Source organism: Anopheles nili, chromosome 3 (genome assembly GCF_943737925.1).
Source record: "Anopheles nili chromosome 3, idAnoNiliSN_F5_01, whole genome shotgun sequence".
Lineage (NCBI taxonomy): Eukaryota > Metazoa > Arthropoda > Insecta > Diptera > Culicidae > Anopheles > Anopheles nili.
The window spans coordinates 63,158,779-63,177,660 of NC_071292.1; the positions used below are offsets into that span (position 1 = coordinate 63,158,779).

The 18,882-nt window shown below is 46.2% G+C and overlaps 5 protein-coding genes across 5 annotated transcripts; 3 read left to right on the plus strand and 2 right to left on the minus strand.

Moving 5' to 3' along the window:
• The first annotated feature begins 2,577 nt into the window (after nt 1-2,577).
• On the plus strand, nt 2,578-5,197 carry LOC128724795 (solute carrier family 28 member 3-like). The gene is made up of 7 exons (XM_053818516.1): nt 2,578-2,619; nt 2,714-2,767; nt 3,108-3,321; nt 3,415-3,592; nt 3,665-4,444; nt 4,504-4,831; nt 4,910-5,197. Exons 1-7 carry the CDS (start codon nt 2,578-2,580, stop codon nt 5,195-5,197), a joined length of 1,884 nt encoding a protein of 627 aa, XP_053674491.1.
• Nucleotides 5,198-6,396: 1,199 nt separating this feature from the next.
• Nucleotides 6,397-8,574, plus strand: LOC128727714 (solute carrier family 28 member 3-like). Its single transcript, XM_053821651.1, has 6 exons — nt 6,397-6,471; nt 6,537-6,693; nt 6,759-7,710; nt 7,788-8,115; nt 8,190-8,370; nt 8,440-8,574. The coding sequence occupies exons 1-6, from the start codon at nt 6,397-6,399 to the stop codon at nt 8,514-8,516; spliced, it is 1,770 nt and encodes a 589-aa protein (XP_053677626.1). The 3' UTR covers nt 8,517-8,574.
• A 311-nt stretch (nt 8,575-8,885) lies between these two features.
• Nucleotides 8,886-10,198, minus strand: LOC128727715 (ceramide-1-phosphate transfer protein). The gene is made up of 3 exons (XM_053821653.1): nt 9,957-10,198; nt 9,676-9,887; nt 8,886-9,505 (listed from the first exon to the last, which is right to left on the minus strand). Exons 1-3 carry the CDS (start codon nt 10,070-10,072, stop codon nt 9,210-9,212), a joined length of 624 nt encoding a protein of 207 aa, XP_053677628.1. The 5' UTR covers nt 10,073-10,198; the 3' UTR covers nt 8,886-9,209.
• Nucleotides 10,199-11,173: 975 nt separating this feature from the next.
• LOC128722488 (60S ribosomal protein L14) lies at nt 11,174-12,411 on the plus strand (the record flags this gene model as incomplete). The annotated part of the gene is made up of 3 exons (XM_053816154.1): nt 11,174-11,281; nt 11,558-11,752; nt 12,034-12,411. Coding segments are annotated over 3 exons (552 nt in total), but the record flags the coding sequence as incomplete, so codon positions are not given.
• A 335-nt stretch (nt 12,412-12,746) lies between these two features.
• LOC128724796 (cytochrome P450 302a1, mitochondrial) lies at nt 12,747-17,355 on the minus strand. Its single transcript, XM_053818517.1, has 9 exons — nt 17,076-17,355; nt 16,525-16,700; nt 15,929-16,221; nt 14,492-14,574; nt 14,190-14,433; nt 13,904-14,115; nt 13,322-13,840; nt 12,930-13,252; nt 12,747-12,863 (listed from the first exon to the last, which is right to left on the minus strand). The coding sequence occupies exons 1-9, from the start codon at nt 17,353-17,355 to the stop codon at nt 12,747-12,749; spliced, it is 2,247 nt and encodes a 748-aa protein (XP_053674492.1).
• Nucleotides 17,356-18,882: the final 1,527 nt, after the last annotated feature.

Consider the following 18,882-nt stretch of genomic DNA (forward strand, 5'->3'; position numbering starts at 1 on the left):
TTTCCCATCTTCTTTGCTGTGTGCGGCTTGTGTCACACCATGTGTGAGACAATGCGCCGAAGCTGCCTTGATTGTATCTAGTTGTATTATTTATTGTACTGTCCAGCCCTTCTTCACGCGTGTTTTTAATTTGATCTTTTATCGGCGTTTATACGCGTCCTTCCACGACATAAACGTTTCACCGGAAAACCGCTGTTCGAGCGGCTTAATAATCCCATGGCCGCCCCTAGACAGCAGACATACGTAGCTCACAAGAATCACAAGAACCACCGCTGGTGGCTCAACAATATATCGATGTAGATCGATGTACTGAACCGATTGTAAATAGCAGGAAAGGGGACTAAGCCATTACATACGTTTACGTTCTGTGTTGAACAAATAGCTAGTAATAAATGGTAGGATCTTTTTTTTCTCCGTCGAATTTATGTTTCTGAACTGCGCTCCGACGAGCTTATTTGTGAGTAGTAATTGCATTGCTGGCAGATGGAGTGTTGTGTTTAGCTTTAAGGACTTTGATGGTCGAAGATTTCATCGCGAGAAAATTGAGCATACACGTAGACTAGTAAAGTACGGTTATGTTAAGGTTCTGATCAAAATAGATGATTAATAAAATGGCTTCATTAAAACACAATCTTTACGTGTCCCGGAACACATTTTTTGTAATGAAATGCTAGAAAGGACCTTTTCTTACATTTTCACTGCTGTCCAAGGATAGCAACTCTAAATCGAGCAGTTAAACGCGATGAAGCAATTGCATACCTTTAGGCGTCAACGATTTCGGAGCAACACATCGCAGAGCAATTTCCATGGATTTGTAAACAAATTTAAACGCACAGCCCCTCATCATTGTTTTGATTGCAATTTATTTCGAAAAGATGAGTTCATATATAGCTTACCTCATCAACAATAAATACCTCAGCTTATCGGTACACCTGAGACGCACAATAAGCATAATAATAACACAGGAATGAAAGTCCTTCCCAATAAAAATTGATAACCGATAACTGATCCGGATGTTGCACAGCATTAACATGTAAGGAGCGATTGATCAATGAGGTGCTTGCAAGCGACTTTTCTCGTTATCGGTCCTCCCCCCAGCAAAAGAAGATATCGTTGAGCTTGGTTCTGTATCGCGTCAGCGAGATTGCCCATTGTGAGATAGTAGAGCCTATTATCAACAAGCCCATAACTACGCCCAGTAGCAGCCCGGATCGATAGGATACGCAGCCGCGATAGCCTGCGGCCGTTCGGAGGTGGATGATAAACGAATATTAGAAGTACCGCCGCATTTGATTCCGCGGTCAGTTCGAGTTGGTCAGTCAGACAGGTGAGCAAACGAGGCTCGATTGTGCAGCTCCCAAGCAACCTTGCGGTTGAGGCTCAAGCCTCAACAACCCCAGTGGGTGAGTAACAGAGAACGACTGTAGAAGGTGAGAGTGAGAGAAAGAGTGAAAAAAATACCTCATATTGTGGAGCTGCCAATAAAACTTATCGAAGCGTGATGCCAGCAACGAGAGAAGAAAGAAATGCACGTGCGACCTTGCCAGGGATCTAGCAAAAGGTGTTACGAAGTTGGCCAGTGGCGTTTGTTTACGAGACTTTTCCTTTCAACGGCAAACAAAGCTTCCACCAAGCTAGCTTGGCTTAGATCACCTCATGTAGTGCTTGATAAGTGAAATACCGATCAGTTACAGACATGAGGAAACGAGGATTGATCCGTCGGGAGTGCTTGAACGTGTGGTTTTACGAATAGCGAAATCGATACCACGTGGTGCATCTCTCATCATGTTGCTTCGTTATGTGCGCCACTTGCTGCCCCCTCGCTCGGTGGGCTATTCCGATACATCACTGTCAGGAAGGGTAGTCCATGATAATGAATGGGCCGAAGGGCAGTGATATGGTTCGAGTGCGCCACTGTCTACCTCCCACGGTGGCTCTTTAGTGTGACGCGAGTGGGGTTTTTCTTTTTTCAATCGTATCAGCTTCAGTGATGTGTCTCCTATTCAAACATTATTTGCACGTGAGACGATTAGTTCGATTAGTTCGATCACGTGGAACAACTACGCCAACCGTGAATTGCGCCAAAAGGTCGTGCAGCATGAATATATTGAGCGTTCGTGCCGTAGAACCAGTTCTTATGCGACACTTTCGAGAAGCGGTATACGTGTGGATTCGGGAACGGGTAGAACTAGATCCCGGACTGGAAGTATCGCAGATTCAAACAGGTTTTTGTGAAGTAAATCTCCGGCGAAAGTAAAGAGTCATTAAGGCTGGTGTTTCAGTTCAAGTTTGCTTAAGTGAAAATACGGCATGTGGTTTGTTCGATGAGTCGGATATATGCGCGGAAACGTTAACCCTAATTATCCAGTAAATACCTCACTCATCCAGTTTGATTGGAAATGTTTTCCTAACGTTGCAGAATCATCACGATCGTTTTGGATATTCATTCAGCGAACGCAACTCCGCTGATGTTGGTTATGGCTCGTTGAATGATTGCGTGAAACGAAAAAAAAGAAAACAGTTCTTGTAAGGATATTATAGCTCCTAAAAGTGTCTACGAAAAACACACTACCAGCGATGAGTGGCATACAGAATGAGGCTTTTCTTCCCGAATTGGAGGTAAGTGAACGGATTGATTAGGCGTTCGCAGTCTTCGTTTTCTTCAGATTGTTCTGGTGTAAGTACTTTAAACGTGCGTTGCACTCTTTTGCAGAACGGTTCAACGCTAAGCAAGCGAAAATCCAATGGATTCACGACAGTCGTTGAGGTATGTAACACCTCCCTGTGGGGGCTTGACAGCGCGGTCGCGACGGTTGTAAAGTCTTAATTGTCCCAAAAATGCCATCACCCGGTTGTTTTTCTGCGACGGTTATCTACGCCATAAACCCTTGCGTGTGTGTGGCTCAGGTACCACCATCGACAAGCTATCTGTTTTGGTTTTTCGCCCCCTCCGAGTTAACAATCAACATCTCGTTATCACAATGGCACGCGTTTTCGAGCAGTTATGCCGCGTAGCTGGTGCCATCCTATCCTATCAGTCACACTCCAATTAGGCTCGGGCTATGAGGCATACTAACTAGCGAAGAGTTTCGTTCGTTCTCGCACAGGAACTTCCATCGATATCGTATCAGAACGATGAGGCGCCACCCATCGATAGCCGGACGATCCAACAACCGGACGATGCGTCAACCAAACTCTACGACAGACTCACCGGAGCCATCGAGCGCCACCGGAAGCTCATCCAGCTGGGCATCTACATCATACTCAACGTCATCGTTATCGTGTTTTTCGGCTTCGCCACCAATTATTACCTCGAGTATGGTAAGCGTCGGTGAATGAGCGATGAGGCCTGTTTCGGGTGTTTGAGTTGAAGTGTTTGGCGTCCTGGCGTCGCGGCTTTTGTGTCGTTTGCAGAACAAACGGACTGCGGCATGCAGTGGTGCGATGGGTACGGTATGCTGGTACTGATCGTTGGCTTCGTCTATTTGGGGCTGCTGTACTATCAAGTAGTGAAGCCATTACTAGGCACTCTCTTCAAGCAGCGCATCGTGGAACCCATCACGAGGCACGTTTCCAACTTCTCCAAGCTCTGGTAAGTATCGAAAAGGACCTTCAAAGTCACGGTGGCAATTTTATTTCTTTTCTTCTCCCGTTCTTCCCTAAGGTACATCCGACTGGCCGCGGTATGTGCCGTGTTGGTCGGTTTCGCGCTGTTTGTGTTTTTTGAAACCCGCAACCAAACCGAACGGCTCGTATCCCTGTCCGGGATGGCGTTCCTGATGGTGATCTCGTTCGTGATTTCGAAACATCCCACCAAAATCAACTACCGCCCCGTCATACTGGGCGTAATCTTTCAGTTCCTGCTTGGATTGTTCTGCATCCGCTGGGAGGTCGGACGGAGCATATTCTCCTGCATCGGTAATAAGGTCGCGACGTTCCTCAACTTCACCCAGGCTGGTGCGACGTTCGTGTACGGATCGCTACTAGCCGGGGATGGCGAGAACGAGTACGCGATCTTCGCGTTCGCCGTTTTATCTGTGATATACTTCTTCAGCTTTTGCATCTCGATCTTATACTACCTTGGCGCGATGCAGTGGATCGTGCTGAAGCTGGGCTGGATCCTGCAAGCCATCCTTGGCACGACGGTGTGCGAGAGTGTGATCGCTGCGGCCAACATTTTCCTCGGTATGAGCGAATCACCGCTACTGATACGACCGTACTTGAAGGATCTAACCTACTCGGAGATCCACTCAGTCATGACTTCGGGTTATGCGACTGTCTCCGGCACGGTACTGGCCGCGTACATCTCATTTGGCGCCAATCCTGCGCATTTAATCACGGCCAGCGTGATGGCAGCTCCCGGTGCGCTTTGCTTTGCCAAGATGATCTACCCAGAAACAGAGGAAAGCAAGACACGATCGGACAACATTCAGATGGAGGAAGCGTAAGTTTTTCCGTAGCATAGTTTCCGATTGGTACTTCAACAAATTTCCTTTATTTCAGGACCGACTCATCCATCCTAGATGCCGCTAGCAACGGTGCCAGTGCGGCCACACCGATTGTCCTGGGAATCATTGCCAACCTGATTGCGTTCGTGTCTTTTATCGCCTTCTTAAACGGGGTGCTTTCGTGGTTCGGGTGGCGTGTCGGCTGGGAGGACGTGTCGTTGGAGTCCATTTTTGGGGCCATTTTCCGCCCATTGGCGTTTGTGATGGGTGTCCCGTGGGATGATAGCTACTACGTTGGGAAAGTCATTGGCATCAAGATGATCGTGAATGAGTTTGTAGCGTTCGAACGGTTGGGAGAGTTCGCTAAGGACAACTTAATTTCGGTAAGCGTGTCTGTAAAGAGTAAGCGTGTCAAAAAACCGTCAAAGTTTTTAATATTATCCGTTCTGTTGTACTTGAAGCCTCGATCAGCTGCGATTGCGACATACTCCGTGTGCGGGTTTGCAAATCCCAGCTCGATGGGCATTGTAATCGGCAGCTTGAGTGCTATGGCCCCCAACAAGCGTCAAGCCCTCACATCGGTGGCATTTCGGGCATTTTTGTCGGGATCGATCGTATGTTTTATGACCGCCAGTATAGCCGGGCTGCTGATGGACGAATCGATCTTCAACAATTTTGGCAAGGCTGCTTCGCTCGACGTGTCGCTGGTGCTGAACAATGCCACCGGAATGCCACTGTTAACTCATTAGCATCATGTTAGTGTTAGAAACTGTACATCGCTTCCACAATAAAAGCCAACAACAATCATCACTTTTAGAAGAATGTTTAACGATTTATTTCTTGTCCAATTAAACGCGCATGATCACAAAAACGTTTCTTCTAAATTAGTCACATGGTTCAAGGCTGCCTTGTGGGCTCTGTTGGTTCTGCTCTCGATAGCATTGACTGACAAGTCTACAAAGCTAGGCGGAATGTTCTCAGGTACCTTGCATTTTAGTATCATTGCAGAATTTCTAGCTTAACTTCAACAGTGCTTAAAAATACAAAAATGTATCAGTATGGCAAACGAAATGCTACCATATATCTATGTTATCGAATTGGCACTTTCTCACATACGTTATCTTCTCTGTAAGATAATGAACAGTAAGCAGAGAGCTATTAAACTATTATCGTATCCCTGTAATATAAGATATCAAATGTCTCACACCGTAAACTAACACACTTCTTCCCACAGAACAGAAGGTTGTAAAGCACAGTATCGCAAACTGTTTGAGCCGCGCTTCCTTCGGCAAAGGTTCGTCCCCTTCATTAGACATCTAACGTCCTCTTAATAGCGACACGCGACCGCGACCGTTGCAGTCGATCTTCAACAAACGACGGACAAACATAGGCGGCACACTTTGCCAACGGACGTGCCGGTGAATGGAAAACGTGTTTTGAGTGAAGCGCGAATCCCCAACTTAGTCAATCGTCAATGGTGGGGAGTTTACCCGTTCAACCAGTTAATGGAGCTTTTGGTGTTTTTTTTTACACATTTGGCGTCGTTCAGTTTACGTGTGCACAGGTGATGCGTGAATAGAATAGCGACATGCGAGCAAATCTGACGTGTTTTGGAGGAAGTTATACGAATCAGACACAAGCTGATGCCTGTCCAATCTGAAAGTGTATAAAGCAAAACCCCTAGGCTAATTTTGGTTCTCTAGTAACGAATTACGAAAAAAGTGTTATATAATCTGAACGAACGAGTGGACACCAGTCACCTGGCGTCTCCGCGATAAGTTGGTTTTTGCAAACATTAGTAGTGCAACGAAAATGTACGATATATTTGCAGAAGCGTTGTCATATCGCTATCAAAGATCGTGAGAACAAAAAATGCACCGCAGTGCAATTGTTGCATGAGTAAGACAATTGCGCCACTTTGCGTGTTCCAAGAATCGTGCGTTTTACTATGGCCGTAAACGACCGATACACACCCCGGGAGGACGACGATCAAGCGTCGGTTAGATATATTGTCGATTCGAAGGTATGCAATTTGTAAGGCTCTTGCATTCCACCCCAGCAAGCTTATCTCTGAACGCACCCTTGCAGGAAGAAATTGCACTATCAACACTCGGGCCGGACACTTCAGATGCATCGTACAGGCACACCAAGCATTCCAGTATTAGACGATACTTTACCCTAGCCGCGATAAACGGAACCGTCGTGGTATTTTTCGCTTTCGCAACCAAACACTTCATCGAGCATGGTACGTGAAATGCGTGACGCGGATACGATCCTCCATGACTGATGAACGTTGGGGTCCTATTTCAGAACAAGATTGCCAAACGAACTGCGGCATGCAGTGGTGTGATGGGTACGGAATGCTGGTGCTTCTGTTGGGCTTTACCTACGCAGGGTTGCTGTACTATTTGCTGCTGAAACCAAGGCTTGGGGCGATCGTCAACCGGAAGTTAGCACGTGCAGGAAGTCATCTACCGCAAACGTTCCGCTCACGACCGGCTAAGTTCGTCGTGATAGCGGCGGTACTCCTAGGATTTGGAGTGTTCCTGTATTTCGATACGCGGCAGGATGCGAGCCGATTGATGCCGCTCACCGGCATGGTGGTTATGTTGGGCTTATCTGTCCTGGTTTCGAAACACCCGTCGAAGATCAACTACCGCCCGGTTTTGGTGGGGTTGCTGGTGCAAGCCTTGCTCGGGTTGTTCTGCATCCGGTGGCACGTGGGACGAAGCATTTTCGCTTGCATCGGTGCAAAGGTTGACACATTTCTGCGCTATTCATCCGTGGGGGCCAGCTTCGTGTACGGGGATGCCCTTATCAACCAGTACGCCGTGTTCGCGTTCTCCGTCCTGAGCGTCATCTACTTCTTCAGCTTCTTCATCTCAGTGCTGTACTACGTCGGTGCGATGCAGTGGTTCGTGTTGAAGCTGGGTTGGATCCTGCAGTCCATCATGGGTACGACAGTGTGTGAAGGCATTATGGCAGCATCTAACATTTTTCTCGGCATGAGCGAGTCTCCTCTGATGATCAAACCGTACGTGAAGGATCTCACTCACTCGGAACTGCACGCCGTAATGGCGTCTGGATTTGCGACCGTTTCTGGGACGGTTTTGGCCGCGTACATCTCGTTTGGCGCCAATCCAGGACATTTGATTACCGCGAGCGTGATATCGGCCCCGGCCGTTCTGTGCGTGTCTAAAATTATCTACCCCGAGGTGGAGGAAAGCAAAACTACCACCGAAAACATACAAATAGAAAAGTCGTAAGTTTTTGCGTCCGAATGGAATAGACGCAGCATGATTGGGAAGATGCTGTAACGTCCTATCTGCCTTCTTTCAGGACCGATTCGTCCATGGTGGATGCTGCGTGTAATGGAGCAAGTGCGGCCACATCCTTAATCCTTGGCATCATCGCCAACCTGATTGCTTTCGTGTCTTTCGTGGCGTTCGTAAATGGACTCCTTGGATGGATGGGAATGCTGGTTGGATTCGAGAGTGTTTCGTTGGAGTGGTTTTGTGGGCGCATTTTCCGTCCACTCGCCTTCGTGATGGGTGTCTCCTGGAAGGATAGTGAGCACGTGGGCCAAATTATTGGCATCAAGACGGTGGTGAACGAGTTTGTCGCGTACCAGCAGCTCGGAACGCTCATACAAAACGGCACCATAACGGTAAGAATGGTCAGCCATTCGGGTGAATTTGGGATTAATAATTTGAATTTCTTTCTTCTTTTAACATCAAACAGGCCCGATCAGCAACGATCGCAACGTACGCCATATGTGGTTTCGCAAATCCCAGCTCGCTAGGTATAATGATTGGTGCATTAAGTGCTATGGCCCCTGTGAGACGCAGTGCAATTGCTTCGGTGTCCTTTCGTTCGTTTATTGCTGGTTCGGTAGCATGCTTCATGACTGCTTGTATTGCCGGTAAGTATTTGGAAGCATCCACCAAAACCCGCCCTGCAATACACTACAAGTTCATATCATTTTTCGCAGGATTGCTAATCGATGATTCGCAAAGCTTTGACACTCGGTCGATGGGTATCGTAAGCTCGTCAAATATTACTGTTTGAAAGGCAGCCTAATGTAAAGCAAATCAAACACAATTTTGGGATTTTCCATGTATTGTCACGACATCGTTTATTAACGAGTAAGCATACACCACACAGTCTCAACTAGTTTGTTTCATTGACTAATATAAGAGCTACATCGCGGGAATCTAATATCTGTGGAATGTGTGGTGTGTCTAAGATGATTTGCTTCGTAAAGCCGCCATTCTCTTGGGCCATTCGCTAGATAGAAAATTGAGCAAGTTGTGTTCCAGCAGTATACGTCGCGCTTCAGTATCTTGTACATACATGTAAAGTGATTTTCAATCGACTGATTCATAAATTCCCTCGTTTAGCTTAATTTAACATAGATTTTCAGCACCTTGTGGCAGCATTGCCCGGTATAGATGCGTTCGAACGCATTCAAGATCAAGCCAGCTTGAACGTATTATCACTGCACGTACGATATTCTTCCCGTACGAATATAGTGCACTATTTATCAAGATCAAATAAAATTAAACAGCTAATTACGAACAATTACTACCGGGCCAACACATGTATAAATGTTGGATTACCAACACTCACTAGACATTCGCAATACTATACATTAGCACATGGATCAAACGATAAAACAAAACAGATTAAAAGCGCTGCCTTCCTTCTCTAAGCGTAATTTCACCTCGTGGCTGATTATCGAAACAGAACGTCAGAATTCCTCTACGGCAATCCGTGCAGGTCGTATTTGGTGTAGAGATCTTGCGTACGATCGTACACTTTGCGAGTAACTACCAGCATTTCCGGGAGCAGTTGCATCGCAACGGTCACATCCAGACACACTTTCTCCAACAGCTGATCCCTCGTCGGAAGCGCGTACATGGCAACGGTGGCCCCTTTCCGGATGAGCCATGGATGAAATTGAGCAAGGGTATCATTGTAAGCGGTCTGGCAGGCTCCGATCGTTTTGCCATCACTTTCTAGGTCTCCGAGGCGTTTCAAAAACTCCTGTATGAAATCTGAAAGATGAAACAAACGAATGCATTGTTATCAATTCAAGCAATTTGAGCAACGTACGCGCCACGTTGTCCGTACGATTGTTTGAAAATGGACACGATGCTATTGTGATAAGATAAAATCCGCACAACAGTCGAATGTGTTCGTACGAAAGCATGGTGTCTCGGCTTACCCAAGCCACGATGAAGCCTTAGCAGTGTTCGACTGCCGGATACGTAGTCTTTCTTATTGAGCAAATTCGATTCCTGCTCGTACTCCATCATCGTACGTATGGTGAGGAAACTGTCCGCATTTTCCTTCGCTCGGAACTTTTCCAAAATTTCCACCTTTTCCTTGACGTCACTGCTTACGAATCCAAAAACCGTTCCCATCAGCTGAAAAAATCTACAAGAAAACACGGATCCATTTGATAACGTCTTCTCGCGACGAACCGATAAGAGTTTTCTATTTTACTTGTACAGCTCCTTGAACGCTTCCAGATATTGATCCACGTATACATCATCCTCTCCCACGAGACTTTCGTCAAATTTTCCGTGCACCTTTTGAAGATCGAATTTGTCTAAGGACATGGTGCTCGATCACGGGGAAATACGTTAGGGTGTAAAGGAAAAACAGAGCACCAGAAAACCACTGGTTGAGCGGATGATATGTTTTCGATTCGACTAATCGTAGCTACGGTAATTCTACACGATACAAAATAGTTGTTCGTTTACGGTGAGACTTAAAGTAAAATAATACTACAGAAACACAAAATACTGCTCTATCCTTGCGGAGGAGCTTTTATATTACTTTTCAAAACAAAGACACGCACTTATACCCACAAATTGCCATGACACATGTCGAGTGATGTACAGACACACACACACATAGTTTACACGATACTTTGAAAAAGGTTGATGAAATAAAAAATGTTAAATGTCAAATAAAGTAGTAAAAGTACTCAAATATAATATAAAATATTGGGTGTATGTAATACACTACGAAATCTATATTTAAAATGTTTCAAATGATATTTTTTTGTTTAAATACTGGTACAATACAACCGATTTTATTGTTTTGCTAATCATCCAAATTTACTTAAATATTGTATCTTCGTGGAAAAAACTCAGCCCATCATTATTTGCATTGTCTTTTCAATGGATTGGATCATTTTCAATTAGTTATAACATATGCAAGGTAAAATATTGCAATGTTTTAATAGTTGCAAGAAAGTTCTCTCAATCAAGAAAGCAGTTCTCAGTTTGACAACAAACGACTGGTTTTCCGGCTAGCGTCACAGCTGTCACTACTGTCATCTCTCTTTCCGGTTCAAGATGGTAAGCGACGGTGGTACATTTCTGCTCTCATCCAAAAAATATCATTGAAAATGGTGAAGTTGTGTGATGAACGCGATAAATTTCATGAATTCGTGAAGAATAACCTTTGGCCACGTAGTAGGGCACGTCCGTTACCGGATGTGTTCTTATTTTGGCTATATTTTGATGGTTTCGGCGCTCGTATGCCACATGTTTATCTGCCAAATCGGTCGCGGTCGCGGTTCTAGCGCGTTAGACCCGTGTTACTTCAACTTCAAATATTATTTGCGAAACAATGTTCACCATTTTCTAGATATATTGGAAAGCGCAACATGAAACCAATACGATTTGCGCTACTAATGCAACACTTTAACATTACAGCCGTTCACAAGGTTTGTGGAAACTGGCCGCATCGCCAAGTGCGCTGTTGGAAAGTACAAGGGACGCCTTGTATGCATTGTCAATGTGATTGACCAAAATCGGGTAAGTGAACCCATCAAACTTTCGTTGATTTCTTTTTAGCCTTGTTTGTGTGATTGCGTGAAAAGTTTACTGCCGCTTCAATGATGAAGTTTTCTACGGAAAACATATGAAAATTAGGAAGAGCCGTCCGATACTTATCTGGAGAAAACACTTCCATATACTGAAGACTTGTGGAACGATAGTTTTTGATGAATTATCATGTAGCAGATTTATTACTTTTTTGTTATACTCGATATTAATACGGTGTGTACGTGATTTGTTGCTTGGTAATTGCAGGTACTGATCGATGGCCCTACTAGTGGTGTTCCCCGGCAACAGTACTCGGTGAATCATCTGCACCTGACGAAGTTCCGCGTCCGCTTCCCGTACACCGCCAAGACCCGTCTTGTGCGTGTTGCGCTCGAGAAGTTCGACATCAAGAAGAAGTTCGGAGAAACCAGATGGCACGAACGCTCCGTCGCTAAGGCCAAGGTAAGTGTACTGTAGAAAGTCCCTCCAATAGAAATAGACACCCTCAGGTGTAATCGCACTACGTCGCCACATACGTAGATATACATATACGTAGTGTTTCTAACATGATGATCCCATTTGTAAACAAATTAACATGATAGGAAATGCCGGCTGATACAAAACTGAAGCTAAAATTAGATCTGATATGAAACGGATGAACATTCCGATTATGATTTTCCTGGATAGAGGGGTGGAAGGATATGATCAATTAACTAAACTTGCTTTCTTTGTTTATATTGTAGCGCTTCCATATGAACGATTTCGATCGTTTCAAGTTGCGTCTGGCCCGCCGCGAACGTAACCGTATCGTGGGTGCGGAGTACAAGAAGATGAAGAAGGTGGTCGTCAGTAATGGCATGCTGTTCGGTAAGCCAAGGAAGGGAACAAAGCCGCTACCTCCGAAGCCGAAAAACAATCCCGACAAGCCTCATCTGAAGAAGAAGAAGCGCCTGGCGAAGAAGAAGCCAGCAGCTCCGGCCAAGAAGAAGTGAGCGGTGGGATAATTTTCGTCGAAGGGTGTGTATTTTTCCGCCAGCTTTCCTCCTCGGTGGGAAGTTTATAATAATTAAAGCCGTTCAGACAACAAAAAATATAATCAAGTCGTATCACATTCAATTGAAAAAGCCAATGAAGCAAAGGAGTAAAGAAAGAACATAAGGGGATATTTTGGATGTTAAGATTATTGCGTTGCGATGAGAAGGTTTTTCAGGCAAAAGGGTAGATCGTTGTTTGAGCATTCGATTCTGAGTTTGCATATACATATTTCGTATCTTCGGCTAACATTTTAAGAGCAAAACAGCCGGTACTGCCTATTGATATTTAAAATTCAGCGATAATTCTGCTTCGGAAGATCGAATTTTCGCCAAGTAATCAGTTAAGCGACGTAGTATTATTTTATTTATGTCGCACATTCAGTTTATAATTGCACGATAATGGTTTGTTGATCCTCGCTAATTTACGATGGTCTCGGTTTCAAACGTAATTTTATCGGTTGGTCCGGCTGGTTGATAAGCTTCGTTTTCACATCCATTGGGACGTTTCCGGCCCATTCAATTTCGTAAGATCGTACTAACTGTGAATGAAGTTTTATGTGGCATTGATAGGATGTAGTAGGGCATGGTGTAATTGCTAAACTTACCCTTAAGAGCAGCACAAGCATGCTTTGCTCGGCCAGACGACGTGCAATGCACGATCGCATGCCATGTCCGAACGGTAGGACCAAATGCGGACTAACAGGTTCCTTTGTTTCACGCATCCATCGCTCAGGCCGGAAGCTATACGGCTCACGGAAGTACGCTTCCTGGCGGCAGGAAATCATGTTCTGCGTCACGACCACCGTCCCGCGAGGCACACAATACCCTCCGAGCACGTGGTCACGATTCAGGATGCGGCCCACGCCGATTGAGATGGGATTTAAACGTAACGATTCCTTAAGCACTGCCCGGCAGTACGACGCCTCGGCTGAATAGGAGCAAATATAAGATTAACCACTAACCGGCGGGAATAGCACATTCCGTTGATTAAACTTACAACCCAACACAGCAGCTCCGATGCGGTTTTCACGGGAATCAGGTAGAATTTTCTTCGCCTCCTGAAACAACCGATCCTGGACGGTAGTACGGTTCAGTGCCAAATAGTAAAGGGCGAAGGCGGTAGTGTAACTGGTCGTGTGCACACCTGCTAGCAACAAATCTGCCGCCATGCCAATAATGTCGTTCAGCTCCAGGTTGGGATTGCGCAGGTATTCCTCCATGAGCGATTTGGAGCCGTGCGCATCGCTAGCCAGTCGTTGCTGATCTTCGTCGAAGTACAGCAGCTTCTGGGACACGAGCTCGACAGCAGTTTTTTCCATGAATTCCTGCGCCTTACGCAAGCGCCTGTAAGCGGGTGTTTCAAAGAAGCGCCACAGCTGAAATCCTTGATCCGTGGGCAGGATGCATGAGTTGGTCGTTTCGGCGGACTCCATCAATCGGGATGACATGGAATTTGGATGCATTTGCTCCTCGGAGAAGCTATCGAGTCGCACGTCGAAAGCTAGCAAACAGATCACTGGAATTTAAAGTAAGGGTTATACAGACTAAAGCGATGATGGGTATTTCTCAGTTCACGCACGTTCCAAATTCAATCGTGAAATATCCGGCATGAAGTCCTCTATCAAAATGCTCTCAGCGGTATTGTCTTGATGTTGTCCTGTTTTAGATTTAAGTCGTGCAACGAATTCTTTCGTGATTTTATCGGTAGCTGGCAAGAAATTCCGTACACTTTGCGGTGAGCTGAGTCCTTTTTGTAGTTCCGATCGAATTTTCCACCATTCAAGTCCATTTCTGAAAAGAAATCGTTAATCAAAGCTCCATTTATAGAGCCTTACGTCGTTAGACGTGATATTTGGAAGTCTTACGTTGGTAACAACCCTGCCGTACGATAAACGTTAGGGCGATCCTTTCGGTATTTTTCCAGCGCTGTATGACTTCGCCGCGACGGATACATACCGGGCGTTTGATCACCCAAAACGGCGGCTACATCCTCCGGATCGTACAGCCAAACGATATCGCTCCCCGGAACCATCGTTTCTCGTACGATTGGTCCATACTTCTGATACTTAGCTTCACCAGATCGATGCAGTTCATCGAAGCTGTATCGTCCTGAAAGTAGTTGAAATTGTATGATGATCACAAGTGTGCCACAAGAACATTATCTTACCTATTCCGGGAAGGTATTGATAAAGATTTCCTAATCCAAACGGTCCTCTCGGTCCTGGGATGTCGTCGAAAGATTTGGCCGTCCTGCAAAGATCATGTGTATTGGCTTACGAGAAGACTCCTTATAAGGGGCGCGAATATCACCTACCCTTCCGGGATTTGCGTACACTTGGTAGAGAACAGACGGCTCTGCTCCCCTTTTAGCAGCAATGAAAAACGTATGGCAATCTGCCTAGGGAGATTCATGTTTGAATCACGATCAAGTATCACACTGAAGCCACGAAAAGGACGAATAGCATCCCTTCACCTCTGCTCCTGAATATGAACTGAGATACTGTTAAGATGGTCCTAAGGAACAGCCGTTTGCTACTGATGCAAAACCAATGTAGCCGGTTACATTGATCGCATTCTGATTGAAAGCGATCGCTGTCTACCACCGGTTAGCTGGACTGCTTCACACACACCAATGAGCAACCGAAATTTAATGTAGTAAGCACAAACGATCGATGCTGTCGATCATGCTGCGGGCGCATGTTCAGTGGCAACATATCGTTATTTCTTCCAGTGCAAGCTATGTCGCAGATGATCGTGACGATTCACTGTCTCTTTATTGTGCGATCATGTTCGTGTTGTATTTAATTGCAATCAAAATTCCACGCGATCATGGGAAAATCTTATATGTTGCGGCAAAATGGTACGCGTTTTTATTTTGAAAACGATCTATCACGCACACCACGCGCAGTTTGGGTAGCGGTACATAGCCGATAGGAATGCATAACAAGAGCATGGGCGTCCGGCTGACCTTGAATAATAACATATGAGCCAACATCGCTCTCGGCGAGACGCGAAATGAGAGAGAAGGGTGCGAAAACATAACAGAGAGATAGAAAGAGATAATACGCCAGGGAAGCCCGATCATATGGAGCACAAAAGCACAACAATGGGGTGGCGATCGTTAGCTGTGAAATCAAAAGATCGTAGGTGTTAATGATCGTCAAAATCACACTTTGATGATCGTTGTGGGCTACTCTTGGCTCTTGGTGTTTAAAAAAAGGAAGCAAAACTACAAAAATGTTTAAAACTCATCATACAAAAATACAACTTTGTGGTTCTTGATCAAAGTATAAAGCCTGTTAAACTCACACTGCATATAACTAGTATGAACTATCGTACGACTGCACAATACGATTAATGTCCGGCTGATAAGTACGATTGTTCGTACAATTGTTGTACATTGAATTTCCTACATGGGCAATCAATTCGTTACAAATTCGTCACAAATGAGTTAACATGCCATGGAGTTCGTGTATGTATTCGAGCAAAAAAAACATCCAACACTAGTTTCATACTGAACGTATTTCATGTGTTATATTTCAATTCATATTTCTAACCACAGTACCATATTTCTGAACCATGGCTTGAGATAAACGTTCCCTACCACAACCGTCCATCGCTTGGGATCTCCATGACGGAGCTTTTCGGTGCCGGAACCTTCTCTTCCAGCGTGTGGCAATCTACGGTACACACCACGATCTGGGTGAGCTCTCCCGGTTGTCCTTCTGACGGCACAACGACAGAATCGACGTCATTCCGCAGTCGGCCATCACCCGTATCCTGGTAACTGTGAGCGAATTTAAGCGATCCTCGATTGACGACTCCAGTAGGCGCAGTATAACGTCCAGCCTTCACTTTCAGGACAGGGTAGGGCTCCATCGATTGCACGAGAAACACCTGCGAGTGTGTGGAGAGAACACGGGGTTGTAGGTTTGTCCTCGAGCCGACTCGCAGGTCAACCGGATCGTACAGGTTTCCTTCGTTCACTCGGTTCCGGTGTTCCGCTGGCACACAGTTCGTAGGCACGGGAACAGTAGAAGGTTCTACAGGGGCAGGAGTATTTGTAACAACCGGCTCAGGATACACTAGTTCCGGTAGTGGAGGTAGTTGGTTGAAGCATTCGCTACAACTGCTTGGGGGTGCGTTGTCGGGTTTGGGTGGCTCAACTGGTGGTCCGGAACCACCGACTACTCCGACTACCTCGTTCAGGGTGTACAGCGGTTCTTCCGGCACTACTCCAACCAACACCTGCACTGGTTCATTCCAAAGGTTCACGGAAGGATCCGGTTCAGCGGGGAACGTCGGAAGTGGATACGGAGTATCCGGTTCCGGTTCAACTGGCATCGGAAGTGGTACCGGGGGAACGGTGGTGAGATCTGGAAGTGGGGGAAGTTGCGAAAACAGACAGTCCACGTTGCCTACCGCTACGTCCTGGTTCGAGGACACGCACGGAACTACAACGGACGGCTGCTCAACTGCTGCTCCTGGAGGTCCGTAGACTTCGTGTGGTACTGCTGGCAGAGGATCTGAGGTAGTTGTCGGTTCAGGCGTAGTTGTCGTAGTCGTCGTTGTGGTCGTCGTGGTCGTTGTTGTTGGTGTTGGAGGTGGTGGCGGAGGTGAAGGAGGAGGTGGTGGTGGAGGAGGTGGTGGAGCTAGGGTAGTAGGTGGTTCGTAATGAGTAGGCGGATAAACAGCCGGAGGATACGGGAAGTCAGCCTGTCTTTTAGCAATCGCTTTTCCCAGGTACCGACGTAGTTGAGGATCCTGATTCCGGACGTACTCTAGCTTCAGATGAGCCTGCCGGTTGTAGTCGTGTTGTGCTTGATCGCGCCCAAAGAAGTGCTCTCCGTTGAAGTCCAGCTTGTCTCCAACGGCATTCTCGACGTGGGTTGTCACCACGACGCCCTCCGAGTTGACGGTCGTGGCTTGTTCCTTAGGAGTCGCAACATTGCCAGGGACGAGATCCTCAGCGATCGATGAGGTTACCAGGAAGGCTCCAACGAGCAGCAACCTGGAGGCGAAAAGTGACATCCTCTAGGAAGGTGGACGAGAGAATCAGATAAGGATGAAGCTGGGTAACCTTCGCTGATGGAGATGTTCGACCGTAGAGCTATGGATCACTCACCATCCTGAGCACCATCCGTGGTTTCGTTTGGCGCTACCGATTGTGGCATAGTTTTATACCGAAACGACTCCCCCCAATAATCGAAGCTGGTGGGAGTGAAGGACAAGGTCGTCCATTTCAGACATTTGGCCCAGAACATCCCCCGGGAGAACTGGATCAGGCTGCCCGAGGGCGTTTCGGATGAAAACTACGCGAGGCGCCGCATGTAATTCCAGTGTAGCAATGGATCACTCGGTCAGACCGGACTTTATTGAAACATGCTTCCCACTTGGAAGAGAGGGGGGGGGGGGGGTGGAGGAGAACACGGAAGCGATTCCACCCCTGGTACATTAACGTGTGTTTGTGTGTATGTGCGTCCGGCATTTCAAACACGCATTTTTAATTGTTCGCCTAATACGAATTAAAGCGTCCGATCCCGGGGGCGCCCCCAGGGATACGGAGAGTATCGTACTAACCTTAGTTCGGCATAAAATTGGCTGATTTTTTGTTGTTGTGTTGATCTTTATGTTATTAACGCTCGTGCATAAACCGCCATGTTGGCTATCGCCGTAGCACCTACGACGGAACAGTGCGGCATTCTCCGTAACGGAAGTTCATTTCCGTGGCGTGCATTTTGCCTGCCGTATGAATTTATGGAATGTTTTTGTTTCTTTCTCTTCTGAGAACCGGTAGCCATGAGGAGCTTGGCCCAGTTGGAAAGCGACCAAAAGCGCCACCGGAAATGAAGATCTATTGCCGGAGAAAAGTGAGAGCACACGAGCAAGCGATTTCGAGTTGTCGGCACGTGAGTATGTTAAAGCGAAGCGAAGCCACGCGATCACCTGCGATTGCGTGGTATAACACGCTGTTGCCCTTTTTGTTTCCTATATGATATATATCGGTGGCAGTACCGCATGGTGCTGCTTCCTGCTGATATGGCAATTAGTTTGTATTACTGTGTTCTATGTTTTTTTTATGTTGTTCCTACCTCTTGCGGCATTTTTCTTATTTGATTTTCTATTCTCGGTTTTCCAAGTGTTACTTCGACACATGGTCAATTCGAACGATTTCGAAACAGCATAATGAAGCAAATGAAAAAAAATGTTACTAATGTACGATAAGTTACGATAAATGAGGAAGAAAAACAAAACTACACCGCAGATCGTGCTTAGTTGCGTACCTTATTGCTTACCTACAGTTCTACGCTTAAAATTATGGCAATTTGCAAAAACGTCTGCTATTCTAACGGCTTGCTAACTGTAGGTTATGCAGTGTGGAATATGATATCATGGGAACGACGGCGGCAACGACACGATGGAAAACCTTCTTTCCTTCCACAATTGTCGAACCTCTTCACTTCCGAATTGAGCGATTTGACCCGGTAATGGACCATTACCGCGTTGTCAAAACGAGCAACCTTGCGCCATGTTTGCGTATCGGCAACCCTTCAGGCG